The 18,578-nt window shown below is 43.1% G+C and overlaps 1 protein-coding gene across 6 annotated transcripts in view; it reads left to right on the top strand.

Moving 5' to 3' along the window:
- The window catches only part of shank2a (SH3 and multiple ankyrin repeat domains 2a), a 93,890-nt gene that overhangs the window by 68,293 nt on the left and 7,019 nt on the right, over nt 1–18,578 (top strand). Inside the window, exons 17-24 of one of the 6 annotated variants that reach the window (XM_028955920.1) lie at nt 8,283–8,418; nt 11,076–11,156; nt 11,333–11,341; nt 12,729–12,752; nt 13,967–14,026; nt 14,334–14,455; nt 14,558–14,669; nt 15,278–17,690. In XM_028955920.1, coding sequence (XP_028811753.1) covers nt 8,283–8,418; nt 11,076–11,156; nt 11,333–11,341; nt 12,729–12,752; nt 13,967–14,026; nt 14,334–14,455; nt 14,558–14,669; nt 15,278–17,690 — 2,957 coding nt within the window. The remainder of the gene's footprint in view (nt 1–8,282; nt 8,419–11,075; nt 11,157–11,332; nt 11,342–12,728; nt 12,753–13,966; nt 14,027–14,333; nt 14,456–14,557; nt 14,670–15,277; nt 17,691–18,578) is intronic. The other 5 variants (XM_028955922.1, XM_028955921.1, XM_028955923.1 and 2 more) reach the window with 5 other exon arrangements.

The raw sequence follows: 18,578 nt of genomic DNA, 5'->3' as shown, positions 1-18,578 counted from the left end.
GGTAACTTAAAGACAACTTAAAGTTAAAGAAATAAAAACAAGATAAATTAAATAAATCTAAAATAAAAGTGCTGGTGTTTTAAAGGCTTGATCTTGATTATCTCGGCCTGATGAGCTGTTTGCTGCTGTCTGTTGCTGAAAAAGGGGACATTTGGCCAGTACATTTTATCGCTGCATGTAATGTGTTTTAAAGATGCATTGTACTTTTCATTCTTTAATTTCTATCATCTTACTCGGGCTCAGGCTTGTGCTTGAATGCTCAGCGTAACAATGGATGCTGCCATTAAAAAAGCTGGCAAATGACCTGTAACATGCGCAAAGCATGTTGGTCAGCATCCGCCGCAAGAAAAAAATGTCAGGTTTGGGCTTTTAAAAAGCTGTACTTTTATTTTTGACTTTTTAGTAACACTAGAAAGAACGTGAAAGGGGGATGGTTCGGAGCACCTGGTTTAAGGCCTGGCTTCATTGGACAGTAAAAACATCAGGATTCTGATTATTGTATTGTCTGTCCTTGTAGCTATTTAGCCCTCTGTTAGTGGAGATCAGTGTTGGTTGCAGCAGTAGCATGGTAGCTACAACGTTGTAACAACGGATGCAATTAATGTTGTAATTAATATGCTCACCCTACCATACAGTAATATTATATCAAGCAGCCTTAATGAGCAGATAATGCTATTCGTGTCTGCGTTGCAATAGAATTGCTTGTTCTGGCAGCACCGGCCGACCTGCTGAGCCGTTGCACTGCGCGACCCCTCTCCTGATTCATATTGATGCGATTGCGGGTGTTGCCCTTGACCCAATTAAACAGTGTGGACTGTACTGGATGTTTTACCGACATTTGACATTGTCACCCCAGGATATTATTCATAAGCAGCATTTAAAAAACGTATATTGAAGTTGAAAGATGCAACGATCAGTATTAAACTTTGGACAGAGACGTTGTTCAATTAGACCGCGATGTTCGGTTGTAGGCAACGCAAGGGCTGGCCGAGTCCTCTCAGTGCGGAGAACCGAGCGTGAAATGAACACATATTGTGTTCATTTCCCCGCGAGCTCCTGAGCAAGAAGAACATGCTGCGTGCGGGACCCCAGATGCTTCTCCTCTGATATAACTCAATCACGCACGCTCCACATGACCGGCCCAACCTGGGGGAACATCTAGGGGGAAGTCCTGCCGCAGTGTTCTCATGCCAGCAACTGTGTGTAGCAACCAGCTACCAACCAAACATCCTGTCTCTCCAGGGCACGCGCCCTAAAAAAAAACGAATGCATGCAGGTAAATGAATAATATGTGTCCTATAAAGATCTTTATGTTGCAGTATTTGTTTAGGTATTGTGGATTTGTTATTTACAGCGGGCGCTTTTGTCTTTAATATTTCTTTCTATATTAATATTTAATATTAATATTTCCACAGCTCTCGGGACACATTTAAGTTTTCGATGTGGAAGCATCATCAGAATGCGTAGCGTTGCTGTGGGAATAAATACTTCCCTGTGCTCACCAAATTGAAATAAGATGATGAGCATTTTAGGTATTTATGGTGCCTGTAAATCTGGAGTTTGTAGTCAAATTCATCAGCAAGGCACTTTGAATTGCGTAAAAAAAAAAGCGACATCAAAGTTTTTTTTAACATCTGACACCTCTGTAGCAATAAAAAAAATGCTGCTGCTGACCATATTTTAATTTATTCATGAAGTGCGATCATTTAGTCAAGCTTGTTGTAACTTTTAAGAAACTGTGGAAGTATTGTAATATAATGAGTAACTAACGACTTAATGCTTCATTAGGCGTTGCTGTCTACTCAATAAAGGCCTGCAGTTCATGTACAGAATGCCTCAATCTTTCTATGCATTCACCATACACACTTGCTTTTATATATACTTTATATATATATACTTTACTTAGATAGTGAGTATGCTAGTTGGTGAGATTAGATAGTTTTGTATAAATTACTAGGCTTAACCTTTATATGTGTACAATTTATACGCTTTTTTCCTACAGGGAGAATCTAATTGAATTGTTTTCCTTTATTTAAAATTCAAACACACTCTCTCTCTACCGATGTACCCACATGTCATAAATCATTTACTCGGAAGAGGCCAGAGTTTACCCCATTTTTTTGTTTACAGATATTTTTTTTATTATTTATTTCTTCCCTGGTATTTTAGGCAGGGTGCTTGTGTGATCGTATGGTGAGAGGCAACTGTTTGACAAAGCATGGCTTCGAAAGAGGAGTTTGCGACAGCATATCCCTCCGATTGCCCCCTCACACACACCCCACACACACCACCACTCCATCTTTAATAATGAATGGAGGGCCCATATTTACAGCGCTGCTGTCACCGTGCTTTCTCCCCGCCTCCTAACGTGATGCGCAGCAACAGTCACCTAGCAACCACTGGTGCACTGAGGAGCTGTGAAGGAGCTTGAAAGTGCATGCCGGCCGCCTGGAAGTGCCCGTCTGAGCATGTGCAATTGGCATAGGGAGGTCATGAGGTGTAGTGTTGGAGTGCTGCAGATATGTATGGTTGAATACCGTCAACTAAGGTCAAACCTCCCTGACGGTGTAATTTCTCTTATTATAAAAATATGGATGAATAATATTCCAGAAGGACTGCACACGGTCAAAAATTGTGCAGGTCAGGTCAAATGGGGATCATTCCTTCTGACCCTGGCCTGGAGCAGGATGGATGGAGGAATGGATCATTTGGAGGGATGGATAAATACTTTCCGGATTGCTGATATAACCCAGCCACAATGATCCGTTCATTCTGTCGATCAGTAACGTTCCTCTTATTTATCTCTGTGTCTGTGCTGACCCTCTTGCTTCAGAAGTGTCTGCACCAGCGTGAATCATCAGTTGCCAGATATTGCTGGCTTTGTGGGTGCGTCACAGCTCCACTGCTCATTCACACTCTCAGCACCCAGACAGCCCTGTTTTTAAATCGGAAACGCGTGCAGAGCGGGCGTCGTGTAATGAGGCCATTGTGAAGCTCTTGGTGCTCCTGCTAAGCCTCCAGTGAATGTGCCTGCCACTGATTGTGTGACATTAGGCATGTTGGAGAGTCAGCAATGTACAGAATGCAAATTTAGCTGATCCTGTCAAGAGAAACGGCCTGTACCCTTTCACCGTAGATTTGATTTTACTCCACAGAGCCACAGATGAAGTGAAGAAATGGCCGGCTGTGGAAGAATTTTTTCATTTGAACTCAGAGAGCAGAGGTAGACAGAGTGAACGGAAGAGAGAATCGCTGTGACAGTGATCCATGGCCATGACAATGTAAAAATATCACTCCTGAATCTGCACATACATCACTCTGTCCGCTCTCCTTCTGAGATGCACATGGCTCGTTTCCCAGCGAAACTGCGTGGAGCTTCGTACTGAGCCTTGCTGCTGGCTCGCGTGGCACATCTGTACTTCACACGGCCTCACCTACACTTGGCTGTAGTGACCAGTTAAAATTCAATACATTTGGTAAAAGAGTCCAATAAAGGTTGCATTTGCCTGTTCAAGGTGGTGATGCTTGTTTTTCTTTTTCTTTTGCTACGAACATGTATTGCTATCAATTGCAATGTCAGTTGCATAAGCAGTAAGACAGTCAAGGTTGTCATCACTGCTGTGCTGCAGTTGCAGGCTGAGAGCTAAAGATCGCACAACAGCATGACCTCCAGTGTTGGAGCTTGGTGTGTACCACAGTCATGTTGGACTGTGACCTTACACAGTGTAATAATAGAGCTGCATCAGAAGGCTGGGGCTCCTGGGAATCCTCAAAGTGTACACTGTAGTATATTGTGTAAATATTACGGCTGTCAGTCAAATAAAATTGTATAACTTATTAATTGCACATTTTGCAATGAATAAATCATTATTTGTTTTTAATAAACACCCTGCAGATTCATAAAATGAAAATAAAATGTTGTGCAAATTACTTTGGTTTTCTCACTAATTCGAGCAATTACTTTTATTTTTTTAATTCTCTCTGGCTAGGGTTAATTTTGCATCCATGTCATAGGTCAGACCCCACACTGGTTAACTTGCTCATTTTCACCGGCCTGGTAAATATCAAGCTTGTATCAGGATATGCATTGTATTGTGATTTGTCTGATCATTGTCCAGAACCTAATTAGTGGGCAATTAAATGGGCAATTATCACTTTCCAGTATGAATCATGCTGCATCTTTCATTTCTATATTGCATATATTGAATATTCTATATATTTATTTCTAAAAACCTTTCACCTCCCTCGTTCTGTTACTCATCATGTCTCCGCTGTCTCCCCTCATCCTCTCTCCTGTTTGAGATTTCCTCACGTCTCGTACTGTGTGTTGCTGAGGTAGAGAGACGGACGGAGACTCCGTAGTAGGTGGGGGGGTTTTAAACGTTGTGACCGATCTTTGTACACATATCAGCAGGAAGCGCAGGGCCTTCATCGACGCAGCACGCTGCCGATCGAATGCACTCTAAACTACGCCAACCAATTACCCCGCTAATATCAGGTATTAATTACAGAAATCGATCATGTTTTAGCTCTGCGGTTTTGCAAGGCCAGTGAATCAGCTTGTCATTAATTGTAGCCTAGAAACAAAAGCTGAATTGGAAACCGTTTAGCAAGTTTTTCATTACTGTGTAGTTGAAGTTCTCATGAATTGTGGTCTTGAATGTGTCTGTGTGTGTTTGTGTGTGTTGTTTCCTTCTGAAATAAGACTGAAATCTGTCTCTTTTATGAAAGCCCTACAGAGCAAGTTCATATCTTGATGATGATCTTGAAGAATACATTTTTCTTTGTCTCTGATTAAAGGACTTTTTTTAAATTAAACAGATTTGTTTGAAATTGTCCATGTGTTTTACGGGGGTCTTTACGGGGGTCTTAGGTATAGAAGTGATGTTAGAATTATACAGCACATTGATGGCCATTTATCATCTGCTTTACAGCATGTCACTCTCCATTTTTTTGACGAAGGTGATAAAATGCATCTTTATTATATCAGAATACAGATGAACATAGCAGAATGATGGAATCAGTTTTTGTAGTTTTACATTCTTGCCTGTGACTTATGACTGTACTTCTGAAGGGCATGTCACTATTAGGCTGGTAATATCCTGGTGAATGTGAAAGCGATTCACATTGTTTTTCGCTGTGAAACACTTGCCTATTGCTCGGTGCTATGTAGAGACGCAGCCTCTGCCGGTCGGCCTCAAGGAGTTGTGGCCTCTTTTCCACGCTGGCACGTGGAGAGTTGATGCACGTCCTGCATGGTCCATTGCGTGTTCAGTTTGTGTGTCAAAGGCGGCTCCCCCAGTGGCATTATGTAACCAGGAAAGAGAGACAGGATTATGTAAGGTGATTCGTCCTCTCACTACCTTGATTTAATGCCCCGCCAATCTGTGAATCGTTTTGATTATCTCTGTTTCACCCTGATCTTATTGCACTCGGCCATCTCGTGGTCCTGTGTTGTACAGTCCATATATTCCAAACAGTGCTGCATGCTATTGGCAATGCTGACTGTTATATCAATGATTGTCGATATTACGTTTTATTAAACTATAGAGCACATTTTATTACTGTTTCATTATATTTAGGTTAATGGTAAAAGTGTGTAGGCTGAGGAAAATAGAAGCACAACATGCAAAGCTTTTCCTAACTTGATCTGCAAATTTGATAAGTATCTGGTTGGTCATGCAGCCCTGCACCAAACATCACTGCTCGGTCCTGCTGGTGATTGGGGTCAGCAGTAATATAGTGCTGACTGTCAGAGATGTTGTGATGGGAGTATGATGGGCCACGCGGATTAGCATCTAAATTAAATTAGGGCTTAATGAGATTTTATCAACACAACAGATGCCCTTTCTTGCTTATGTGGTACTCTGCCTGGCAAGCGCATTGCACAGTCTTGCCGCAGCATATCATTTTTTAGAACTATTTTTCACGACAAGTTAGTGGTAGTTGAGGCTCAAGAGAAGTCGGTAGCCCACAAGAAAGTTGCATTAAGATACCAATGGTTGCATTAAGACCAATAACAGTTATTATCTCAGAAATTTAGTCAAGTCAAAGTCAAAGTAAACTTTATTGTCATCTCTTCTATATATTGTACAGATATACAGAGAGACGAGAAGACGTGGCTCCAGTTTACACAGTGCAACATAAAAGTAGACAACAAAAAACAGATGCGGCACATGGAATACAATATATAAATAAATAGGACACGAAATATACATTTTAGCTAAAAATGAAGTGTTAAAAAGTGACCAGTGATATATACATGTTTACCGACTGTACTATCATTACTGTTATTTATTTGCACAGCAAATATCCATTTAAGGATTTTATATCATCTGACATTGGTTCTGGATTGGCTGGCCTAATACAGTGGATCCAAATGGCATCCCATTTCCTGCCAGCCTGGCAAAACACCATGTCAATTGAAGCGATCAGGAGACGCAACCCGGAGGGGGTCTCGTTGGGAGGCTATTCAGCGTAAAATCACATCAGAACTATGATGGTCAGCCAGCAGTGGCCTGCCCTGCAGGGAAATTACACACAGAGCACACAATGATCCCCCACCCCAATCAAGACTGCTGTGTGTAACGTAGCCTTCTCTTAGGACAGGAAGGAGATTTCCCCATATGCCTCTCTTGTTTCCCGTAATGCACTGCAGTTGGAAGGTGAGGGCGGCTCTGGGATGTGCTGGAATGATTAAATGGTGCAGTCTGGAGCCCTGTGATACATACAGACACGCAAATACGCCAATGTGGGCAGACATGCACACATTACCCACAGTGCACTGCTGCAGCCCATGAGCTGTGAGCAATAAAAGTGGGTTAGCATACAGAGCTGAAGCTCTGTTTTTGTGTGATGTAGTGTGCGTGTGTGTGTCTGCACGCGCATAAAGCAGAGGAATCACAGCACTGTGTAACCAAGGCAACAGCCCAGGAGGCTGATGTCACAGGAACGTCACATGACAGTGTGGGAAAGGGAAGCGCTTACAGAAATACCAGTGCGTCACTTTCAGCAGCCACATCACGTATGTCCCTTTTCCAGAAAGCAAACAGATATAAACAAAATGTCTAAATAGCAAAAAGCTTTTTTTCTTGGTTATTTCTGGCACCGAGATGATGCAGTTTTATGACAAACAAAGTCCTTCAAATGAAATCCTGTATGCATCCTCAATTTAGTGTGTTCCTCTCAGCAGGACCAGCCCTGATAGGTCCATTCAACGCTGGCCCGAGTTCCTATTACATCACTGCCTCAAGGTTCTGCACAGCTGGGGTAGCATCAGTGTGACGTTCCCTCTCGATCCACGGAGATAAACACTTCATCATTACAAAGGTTGCCGGTTCGAATCCTCGAGTTGCCACTGAGGTGCCACTGAGTAAAGCACCGTCCCCACACAAAAGCAGAGGACACGTTTGGATGTGTCACCTTGTGCTGTGCTGCAGTGTTTCACAATCACTTCACTTTCATGAGTGTGTTTTTAATTACAGCCGTGACAACAGTTCTACAGAAAACTGTAGGACATTAGCATTAGCATGTTCAGTTGCAGTAACGTAGCCTTATTCCATCGGTGGGAATCTGACATATTAAAGGAATGGTTAAAATGGCTTTTAAAATGCATTTATTGCCATGTTTTGCAGCCATGGGTAAATGTTACCACTGGAAACTCTGCCACCCTTGTTGAGCAGGACCGTCTTTGTCATTTTTGTCAGGGCTTTGTAAAGGGAAGCATTTTACATTTTACATTATTTATCAGACGCCTTTATCCAGAGTGACTTATAATCAGTAGTTACAGGGACAGTTACAGGGACAGTTTTTTGCCAAATGCCTCAATTCTTCATCTGTGTATCTGTAAATCTTTTTTTTTTCCAAAAGTAACAATTTGGTGAAGCTCAAGATCCATCTGGGGGAGTGCCTGTGCTTAGCCTTCTTAAAGGAAGTCTATTTGTCTGTGTATTTTTTTTTCGAATCTATGATCTTTTTTCTCCTCTTTCGTTTCTTTGGATGTAGTGGCATTGTGTTCTATAAAGCTGGTGAAATTCTTCACCTTAGGTTTGTAAGCAAGGGCAATGCTGTTTCTGCCGAATATTGTCAAATAAATGTTCTATGGATTTACTGTGTTGGTTTGGTGTGGAAAATATTCCATATCTCTGTACGTCCATATCTTTGTACATTGTTATAATGCTCGTCATCATTTCTAAACGAACCCTTTCAAAAGCAGAAATGTACATAATGATTGGTTGGTTCAGCTACATACATATGGGCCTTGTGTGTTGTTGTCCCCTCAGGTGAATCAGGACAATGTGGTGAAAGTGGGCCACAGGCAGGTGGTCAACATGATCCGGCAGGGAGGAAATCGACTGATCATCAAAGTGGTTACGGTCAGCAGGAACTTGGACCCGGAGGATGTGTCGAGGAAAAAAGGTAAGGCGTCATCATCCTGGAGCGGATTGCACATATACACCCATCAAACCATGAGAGGTGAAGGGGAAATCACTGATTATCTGGATACATTTTGTCCTTGAGGTTGATGTGTGCAGAAAAGAATATTCAAGCATAAGGATTTTACCAAAATTATGATGGCAAGCATTTCTTAAACTGCAGCTCTTTTGGAATTTTCGTGATCTGAAGTAGTCAGGACCTTCCAGAAGTGGTCCAAGGCAGACAAGATGGTGAATCAGGTCATAGCTGGCCATGGCTCACTGATGCATATGATGAGCAGAAGGCTGGCCTGTGTTGTTTGAACCAATTCAAGCGCTACTGTAGCTCAAATAGCTGAAATGGTTAATTGTGGTTTTGAGTGTCAGAACAGACAGTGCATTTCAATTTTTGGCTTATGAGACCATGTAGCCACACTGACCCATGTTTTCCACTAGAAGTGCCTACAGTAGACACATCAGTTATCTCAGGAAGGCAGTGCCAGGGTGCACTTGGGTCATGCATTTATGTGGACTTTGACACAAAGGACCACAAAAGCGATGTTCCGTTTCAGCATGATAATACAGTGCCACGCTGCAAAAAAAGGATCAAGAATTGTTTGATTGATGCAGCAATGGGCTTAAGGCATTGACTTGGCCTCTGTTTCTCAAGGTCTCAGTCCAATTGAGCATCTGTGGGATGTGCATGGAAAAGCAAGTTTGAGCCTTGGAGGCACCACCTTGCAACTTACAGGACTTGAAGGATCTGCTACTGACAGCTTGGTGCCAGATTCCACAACATGGGGTCTGGAGTGGAGTCCATGCCTCAACAGGCCAAGGCTGTCTTAGTGCCAAAAGGGTGACCCCATTAGTATTAGGTGAGCGGTCATAATGTTATGTATGTAGCCTGGCCAGAACTTAAATCAAACTTTGTCCAGGTTGTACACAAGTGTGAAAACACATTTAAAAAAACAGACTCGTCCGGGATCAGAGCCCAGTGTTGGGAAATAAAGAAATAATGAGCATGGCAAGAGTAAGGGCAGGGCCAGTGCCAGCTTCTCAGCAGGGAAGCACTGCCGGCCACTCTGTTGGCAACGTCCTGGCGTTTCCAGCCTACCGCTGTAGAGCGGGCATCTGGCACTTCAGACGGCTACACTCCCGGACATGGGCACACTCAAACACCCATCCTGATGGCAATGCCAGCACCTCAGTGCCAGCCTTCGTTTACAGACAGAGCCATACAGGCCTGGGAGACAGACTTCATTTCAGTTCAGAACAATCAAGCACATTGCCAAAGTAATATTTATTATGAACGATTTTTGAGTCTTCCGATGTTTTCTAGGGTTTTTATTCCTTTAAAATGTAGCTGTCAGAATCAGCATGATGTCTAGTTTATATAGAGTTAGTTTGTATAGATTTTAATCTCATGCTCCGTGCCTCCAGAGTGCAGGACCATAGCGTGCTAGACAGCTTTCCTTTGCTTCGATTTTCTGTAATGAATTAATAATGAGACAAATGTTTACACACATTTTTTTGTAGGGGTGGGTATCTGGTCGACCGGCATCGTAGGCCTCCCAGGTCATTGATTCAGTTTGTTTGCTTTTTCTGACAGTTTCACGTGGCAAAAGTTCTCAAAAGAGTATAGCTTTGCATCCCAAAAGAACGATAACAACGGCACCTCACACTCCACAACTTTGTGACAAAATGCAGGTGTGTTCACAACCAGACAGATAGATGCATCCATATATGACTCGTCAGTCTTCACAACAGAGGCTTAGGGGTGTATTTAAGACGTTGGATGGGGTCAGATTCACTAGTTCACACTAGTGGGTGGTAGTATCCTAGTCGGTAAAGACACTCGCCTGTGAACCAGAAGACCACAAATTCACAGGTTTAAACCCCACGAACTACCATTGTGTCCCTGAACAAGACACTTAATCCTGAGTGTCTCAAGGGGGGACTGTCCCTGTAACTACTGGTTGTAAGTAACTCTGGAGCGAGACTAAATGCTAAATTACATAAATGTAAATATGTGTGCTGTGTTTGTATCAGACATGGGTCTGATTTGATTGTCGCTGTCAATACTTACAAGATTTAAGATAATTAGGAGATTTTGGCAGTTTTGTGTTTTTTTGGCACATGTTTTAAAACATTAGTTATCTGGCAACACTGCTTGTGCCTTTGACAGCCAGAATGAAGTAGGGCCATTAAAAAAATAACTAATTAAAGATTGTGTTCTGGTGATAATAATTGCAGAATAGACACAATATAAATCCTGAGGATGCCTTTGACCATACACTAGTGAACAAGCCCCATGCACAATGTCTATTATAGGATTTTAATAGGATTTGAATTTGAATAGAATAGAAAACAAGTCTGACCAATGAGCACAATCAGTATTGAAATTGGAATCAATGTGACTTCCATCAAGTCTAAATTTCCATCCCTTATTATTCCCTAGTGATAATAAAAAATATTTCACTTTCTAACAAAGAAATGCAGAAGGCTGCACATGTACCTTAAGTAACAATCAAGCATTACTGTATGATTAATAAATGGTAATTAGGTTGATTCTTCAGCCATGATTATTTTGTGAAATTTGTGCAGATCTTTGTCACCCTTTCCTGATAAATTCTCCTCTCCTGCTCTTTTTGTTCACTGTAGCACCTCCTCCTCCCAAGAGAGCCCCAACCACAGCACTGTCTATGCGCTCCAAGTCCATGACCTCTGAACTGGAGGAGCTAGGTAAGATAAGGTCAATTCACTAAACATGTTGCATGTATAAGAACCACTGTTCACTGGCTCTTTATCTTACGTGGTTCTCTCCTGTCTTCTTCTTTCAATTATCTCTTCAACTGTTACTTTTTGGATATATTTGATTTATTTTCTTTTTTTTTTTCACCACTGGTTGTTCATGATAGTGGATAAAGGTAAGCCGTGGGGCTGTGCTTGCATTTTTTAATACACTTTTGCATGTTACACACTGTTCAAAGCTGCATTCTGGAATGTGATACATTCATTGAAGCACTAAATGAACTGCTCATTTTTTAATTGTCACTGTGATTTTAAACTTGCTCAGATGTCACTGCTGTTTTCATGTAAGCCCTCATCTGTGAACTGTCATGTCACCTTCACTGGTGAACGGACCGTTGTCCGCAGCATGAAAGCGCAGTAGAAATGTGCTGCTTTTCTCCTTTGTCATTCTTCATCTTCCCAACCAGGTCAACACTGACATATGTTACTGCCACTGCATTGTATGCCATTCTGTAGTCACATTAAGGTTAAAAATATGGGGCCAGGTTGAACCCAGAGAGATGAATAATGTTTCAGTCGGATTTGTTATGGCCAATACACTATTAAGGTGATGGACATGAGCGTAATATAATATCCCTGAAGTTGAGGACATGGCATTTTCCTAAGTGTTACATCAGTGTGATAGCGAACTTAACACAACGTGACAGGAGGAGAACAGTCAGCACTCCCACTGTGGCGTCTGCTCTGAATATTGACCAGGATGGAGAACAGGAGGTCGAAAGCAAGGAAGCCCGCTTTTTTCAGGAGGTTCATGAAGAAGGAAACTTAAATGAAAATGTCACGACTCCAGGATGGATGGGCACTGAGGCACAGAAACGGGACATGGTCAGGATAATGGAGTATAATAAACACAAAGAAAAAAAATGGGAACAGCAAAATAACTAAAACTAACCCAAAGGCATGTGTCTACAACAACAGGAGGAAACAAATCCAAACATAACGTATGACAGTCTCTCTCTGTGTCAGTGCAGCAGCGCTGCCTGGATGCCAACTGACTGCTCTTATAGAGTCCTGATCAATCCAGCCTAATTGGTCTCACCTTGGATTGATCAGAGCCATCACACAAAGTCCTCAATTACCTTAACATTTATTATCACTTCTCAAATTTTTTTCAACTTTAAAATGCTACATTGCTTTTTTTGCATCTTCGTAATTTTCTTTGAGGTTTTTCTTAACCCCCTCCACAAGGGATGGTAAACTTAACATTTTTCTAAATTCCTTTATATAATTCATTATACATGATGGATGGATCATTAATGTGGTACGCTGAGTTTGTTTACATGTATGTCATGCACAGTGCACACTCATATGAACGCACGGAAATGGAATAATGCTCATGCATCGAAGTAATTTCTCATTAGCTGACCTTTAATGGCTGTTCTGCACATTTTACCAGAACCATGGGGTGAGAGCTGAGTCAGAGAGGCTGTTCTCATCTAAACTGCAGAATGTGTGTGTGTGATGAGAGAGCATTTCTGAGAAATATCTTTCTTTTTCTCATAGCCACCTTAAGGAAAAAGAAAGGTGGTAAGTTGAAGAGGGATATTTAACCTACAGAGTTACATTATGCTCGTTTAAATCTTAGATATTTCAATGTCTTTTTACTTGCACGGTGCTTGTATCATACTTTGTAATTTACACTAACATTAGTGATTTTAATGCATGCTAATTGTTTAGACACTGTTGAAATAATAATTTATGTGATTGTACAAAGTTTTATTTTTTATTATTATAATTTTTGAAATGTTGTTTTAATTTCTGCTTCCCAAGTCAGTACAATTTATTGTAATATTGTAACTGATTACAGTTAAAGAAAGGTTCCCTGCATTAATATATGACATATTTACCTGTGCACACAAGTTCCATGTGAATTTTGTCTTTATGTAACTGGTTTGTTTTTGTGTGTAGCCATGATTTCTCTCGGTAGACTTCAATTCACCCTGTAAATCTTTAAAAAATATTATAGAACCCAAAATCCACAGGTATATTTTGTTTTATTTTTGATTGGTTTGAAATGATATACTGCAGTGAAAGAAACCAGTCATTGATTTTACACTGATATCCTACTAGCTGTATTTGTTGAAGCAGCAGGACTAGCTGTACAGTCTTCAACAAGATTTGAAGCCAGTATGTATGTGAGTGTGTGTGTGTACATGCGTGTGTCTGCGTGTACGGGTGTCTTGGCCCATTTTTTTTTTAGTGCAGTTGCCATGGAAATAGGATTGCATTTGTTTGATACAGTTCTACCTGGAAGGCCCAGATGCTGGTAACAAAACATTAAATACACAAAACCCACAAAAGCAGTACTGTTTCGGCAAAGACATAGCATTCTGCCATGCTGCACTGCCACGGCAGTGTTCATGCAGCCAAATAAAGCTCTTTCATTTTCCTCCATAAATCACAATTCTGTCATCCTGCATGGTGCCTGGGCACAGAGTGCCAATAACAATCTATAAAAGAACAACTAAAAAGTGTGTGTATGTATGAGGCTCTTGCATGTGTGTTTATTGAATTCTGAGTGGGCCTGTTCACGTTTGTGTATGTACTAATAATTAATTTACATAATCGATGTGTTGTGTATGTACTCATTTCGAGTAAGTTTGTGTATAATCTGTGTTTAGTCCGTTCTTTATCTGTACGCACATCTGGGTGCTGTTAGTGTGTGTGTGTGTGTGTGTGTGTGTTATTTAGAGTGTAAGACTTGTTGTGCTGAACCTCCTTCTCTTCCCATCTCTGTGTAGATGCTCAGCCTTCTAATATTGAGGGTCTGAAGAAGAGGATTGTTTTTCAAGTCACACTAAGTAATCATCCTAATGCATGGAGGCTTTCCAAAAAAAAGACAAAAGAAAAGACAAACAAGTTCTAGCATGTGGCTCAACGGCAGTGGCTAAAAATAAGTCGGAATTACTCAACACTTAAAGAGCTTGCACGGCTTTGGGGGCTGACCACATTCAGTACAATTTCATTTATTTGTTATCCGTTTCATTTGCGGTTTTGTTTGATTGAAAAACAAAACAAGCAACTGGCTTTTTTAGTTTGTTTGTAGGCCGAAAGCATGTCTGCTCCCAACACATGTCAGTCATTCCTTTATGTGGGCGTGTCTTTCAGATAAGGTGGATGAAGTGCCATCCCAGAAAGCAATGCGGGACAACTCCTCAGTGGACATGAGAGTGGCGACCATCAAACCGCGTCCCTCAAGCCGCTGTCTGACCACGGCCACGGACGTCAATGTCAGTGGAATCTGTGTTCCCACATTATACCTGTCATCTAATAATTAGTTTTTATGTGCTGTCTGTTATGACCAAGTGATATTTGCATTTTTCTTAATGCAGTCCATGTATGAACGGCAGGGCGTGGCAGTGGTGCCACCTACTGTGCCAGGCATGCCCGGTGCTCCATATCTGGGAATCCCAAAGGGCACCATTAGGAGACAAAAATCTATAGGTAAGGTCAACAACAAGGAAGTCAGTTTATTGTAATTTTTTTCCTGTGGCAGTTCTTCAAATAAATTCTGTCAGCCCATTCGTGTGATGTCACCATAACTCAGAACATGGCTTTAACCAACGTCATTAAATTCCATTATCTGTGAATTAGAATAATCTTTGTGCCATTTTTAATTCTTGCGCTGTGCTATTATAACTAATTATGCATATGCTCAAAGAGGGTATTTTAATGTGTCATGGTCTTTAAGATTCGCCTTTCAAACCCTATGGCCTGAGGCAGTCTGCAGATTAATGTTTCTCGCACTGTTTATCAGACATTCCCTCAGTTAAATGGCCTAGGGAGACTCAAAGCTCATTCTTTCTGCTTTCTTAATGCAGTGCCCATTAGTATGAGAGCTGCTGCGGTCCTGTGAACTGACAAAGAGGAGATACCTTCTTCATCCTTCATGATTGGGTTTTATAACAGTATCTCATGTCTCTATTCTTAGAATAATAATTGACAGATTCGTCAGTGATCGGCCACTATTTGGACGCAAACCCAGAGACTCATGAGCAAAAATGTGGGCAAACTGTACAGTACGGTGTCATTAATCAATATGTCTCTGACAGGAATCACAGAAGAGGAGAAGCAGTTCTTGACTCCTCCCCTCTTGAAGTTCACCCGTAGCCTCTCGATGCCGGACACATCAGAAGACATCCCTCCTCCACCTGGAGTTTCGCCACCATCTCCACCTTTCCACCCTGCCAACGCCACAATGGGACGGGGATATGGAGCTCAAAGCACTAATGTCCGGAGCCACCCAAATCGGGCAGACCCAGGACTGGGTACCTTGCGCAGAGACCGGGTTACGTTCCATAACCAGAACTCAGATCAGTGCGATGCTGCACAAAACTCCACATCACAGCAGACCCTCCGTAACCGCAACCGCACCCCAGTGCCAGAGAACCCTTACTCTGAGGTGGGCAACAAGGCATTGTATGTCCCGGCCAAGCCGGCTCGTAGGAAGGGCATGCTGGTTAAGCAACCAAATGTGGAGGATAGTCCAGAGAAGACCTGTTCCATCCCCATCCCCACCATCATCATCAAAGAGCCGTCCACCAGCAGCAGTGGCAAGAGCAGCCAGGGCAGCAGCATGGAGATTGAACCCACGACCCCGGAGCATCCTGGCCAGCTCCGGCCAGAGGATGGACTCGGCATTAGCAATCCCTTCGCTGCTGCTATTGCTGGAGCCGTACGTGACCGCGAGAAGCGCCTGGAAGCCCGCAGGAACTCTCCGTCCTTCTTATCCACAGACATGGGGGACGAGGACCCAAGCCCCACCCCGACCCCTCGCTTACGGCAGTCAAAATCTATTGACGAGGGGATGTTTAGCAACAACGAGGGTTTGCGTAAGCTAATGGCTCCTCCATCATCTTTAATGGTGGTCTCACAGTCAGGAGGAGTTGAAGGAAGGGAAGGGAGTGGAGGTGGAAGTGAAGAAGGGGGTTGTGCGGGCAACGTCACAGACTTTAACAGCCCAGAACCAACAATAGTGCGGGAACCACTTAGCACACGTACTGGTAACTGTCCTAACTTGGACAGCCCAGTCAGCCTTCCTGCCATGAAGACATACACCTCCAACGGTGGAGGCTACCTGCACCCTGTCACTGGCAAAGCACTTGATCCCAACTCCCCCCTGGCACTGGCTTTGGCAGCTCGAGACCGAGCCATGAAAGAGCAAGTCCAGCAGCCGCCACTTCCACCCCCTAAAGGAGAACCTGCCAAACCAGACTTCATCCAGCCTCTCTTCATCGACACTAAACTGCGCTCTGGCATTGAGGCCAATTTCGCGGCAACGGCCACCATAGGACGAGCGGCAGGACGGGGATGCTTACGCAGGCAGATGACAGAATCCAAGTATGAAACAGAGGGAGTAAAGGACAGCAAGAAGTCAGAGGAAAAGAAAAACATGTTGATTGACATTGTGGACACGTCACAGCACAAGTCCGCCGGGCTTCTCATGGTGCATACAGTAGACGGGCTCAAGGCTAAAGAGAACAGCGTGCCTGAAGAGCCACCGATTCAGGACAGTGCTCTGGCTGAGCCAAGGGACGGCGACACCAAGCTCCCTGCAAACCCTGAACGCCCTGCGTCGAGCCACCCTAAGGCCATCGTCACAGTCAGCTCAGTGGACGAGCCTATCAAACTTCCTTTCCGCATACCCCCTCCACCTCTGGCCTCTGTAGACATTGACGAGGAGTTTGAGTTCTCTGATCCCCTGCCTCCACCACTGGAGTTTGCCAACAGCATTGACATTGCAGAGGACCAAGCAGGCGCCATAGCGGAGCTCCTCAAGCAAAGCAAAAATGGACGATCAGTGTCAGGAGGGCTGCTGCCCCCTTATCACCCCCACGCACCTCCATCCATCAATGCAGAGCCCAGACGGCCAATTGGGCTTTCGAACTGCCTTCCTCCTCCCAGCCATCCGCCTCCACCCCCGGAGAGCTTTGAACATGTCACCGACTCCGGCATCGAGGAGGTGGACAGCCGGAGCAGTGGGGACCCTCACCTGGAGACAACCAGTACCATCTCCACCGTGTCCAGCATCTCCACCCTCTCTTCGGAGGGTAGCGAGGCTCTGGACACTTGCACAGTCTATGCAGATGGGCAGGCCTTTCTGGTGGATCGGCCCCCTGTGCCGCCCAAGCCAAAAATCAAGCCCATCATCAATAAGAGCAATGCACTTTACCGGGACGCACTGATCGAGGAAAGCCTAGAGTCATTCGGGCTTCCTCCGCCAGCTCCACCCCCACCTCCAGGTGGTGCTGCTTTAGCTGAACCCCCCAAAACACCCACCCAGCGGAGTTCAAAGCTTTGGGGTGACCCACCAGAGCTGAGAAGTCCTCCAACGTCCATGCCTGACCCTAAAGCGAACATGATCAGTGAGCTGAGCTCCATACTGCAGCAGATGAACAGGGAACGTTTGCCCAAGCCGGGGGAGGTACTTGACTCGCCCACTGGAGCCAGGACCTTTGGTTCCAGGTAAGATATTGTTTTGTGCATTAAAACAGAATATTTCACTACAGACAATGATGATGTCTGAAATATCTTAATGCCCCAAAAATGCAATTTGGCTGTGGGACATTATTGTTTATGGTTGTGTACATTTTTTTTATTAAAAGAAGATCCTAACTTCATTGTGCTTGATCGAGAGTTTCTTTTTTTTCATGCACAGGTATAAATAATAAATTTGGATGTTTTTAGGTAGTTGAATGTTTGAATGCTGGGTCACGTGGTGTAGATCTGTAGATCACTGCTGAAAGTGTTTTGTAAGACGTTCTCACCTAGTTATTTCTTGTATCGAAATGTATTGTAGAAATGTAAAATGTGACATTTTATTCATTATCTCTGCGGACAATATTCAATACTTACAATGAGGTTCTCTTTCCCAGACATAATGTACAGCATATACTATATAGTATAAGAAGTTTGAAAATTTTTTTTGCTATTGGCATTCTAAAACGAGACAAAAAAAAAGATTTTTTTTTTTACTTTATGTCAAAACCTTGATATCCTTATCATCCAATCACCAACTCAGCACCTTACCCACTGGCCGATCATCTCTAGAGACTCCGTGGCATTTTCCAGTTCCCAGCCTTGTTCTCACTTGGCCCATCATTGTGATGGATGGTGGATTTGCAAAAAGTGCCTTTGTCACATTGAACTGTGCCTGCAGAGCAATTCTAACCCCCAAACACTCATGCACCTGATAATGCAACTGGCTCAGGTACACTGGTTTCTTGAAGTTTTTCAAAGGTTGCACTATAAAGACCAAAGAACTATAAAAACTTTTTTTACTGGATTTCTGTTCATATCTTTATGTACAGAGGGTGTATGGTAGCTGGTGTACAGTGTGTGTTTGCCATGGTG

The sequence above is a fragment of the Denticeps clupeoides genome, chromosome 16 (assembly GCF_900700375.1).
Source record: "Denticeps clupeoides chromosome 16, fDenClu1.1, whole genome shotgun sequence".
NCBI lineage: Eukaryota > Metazoa > Chordata > Actinopteri > Clupeiformes > Denticipitidae > Denticeps > Denticeps clupeoides.
Note: the sequence above shows the minus strand (reverse complement) of the source record. Positions and strands in the feature narration are given on the sequence as shown.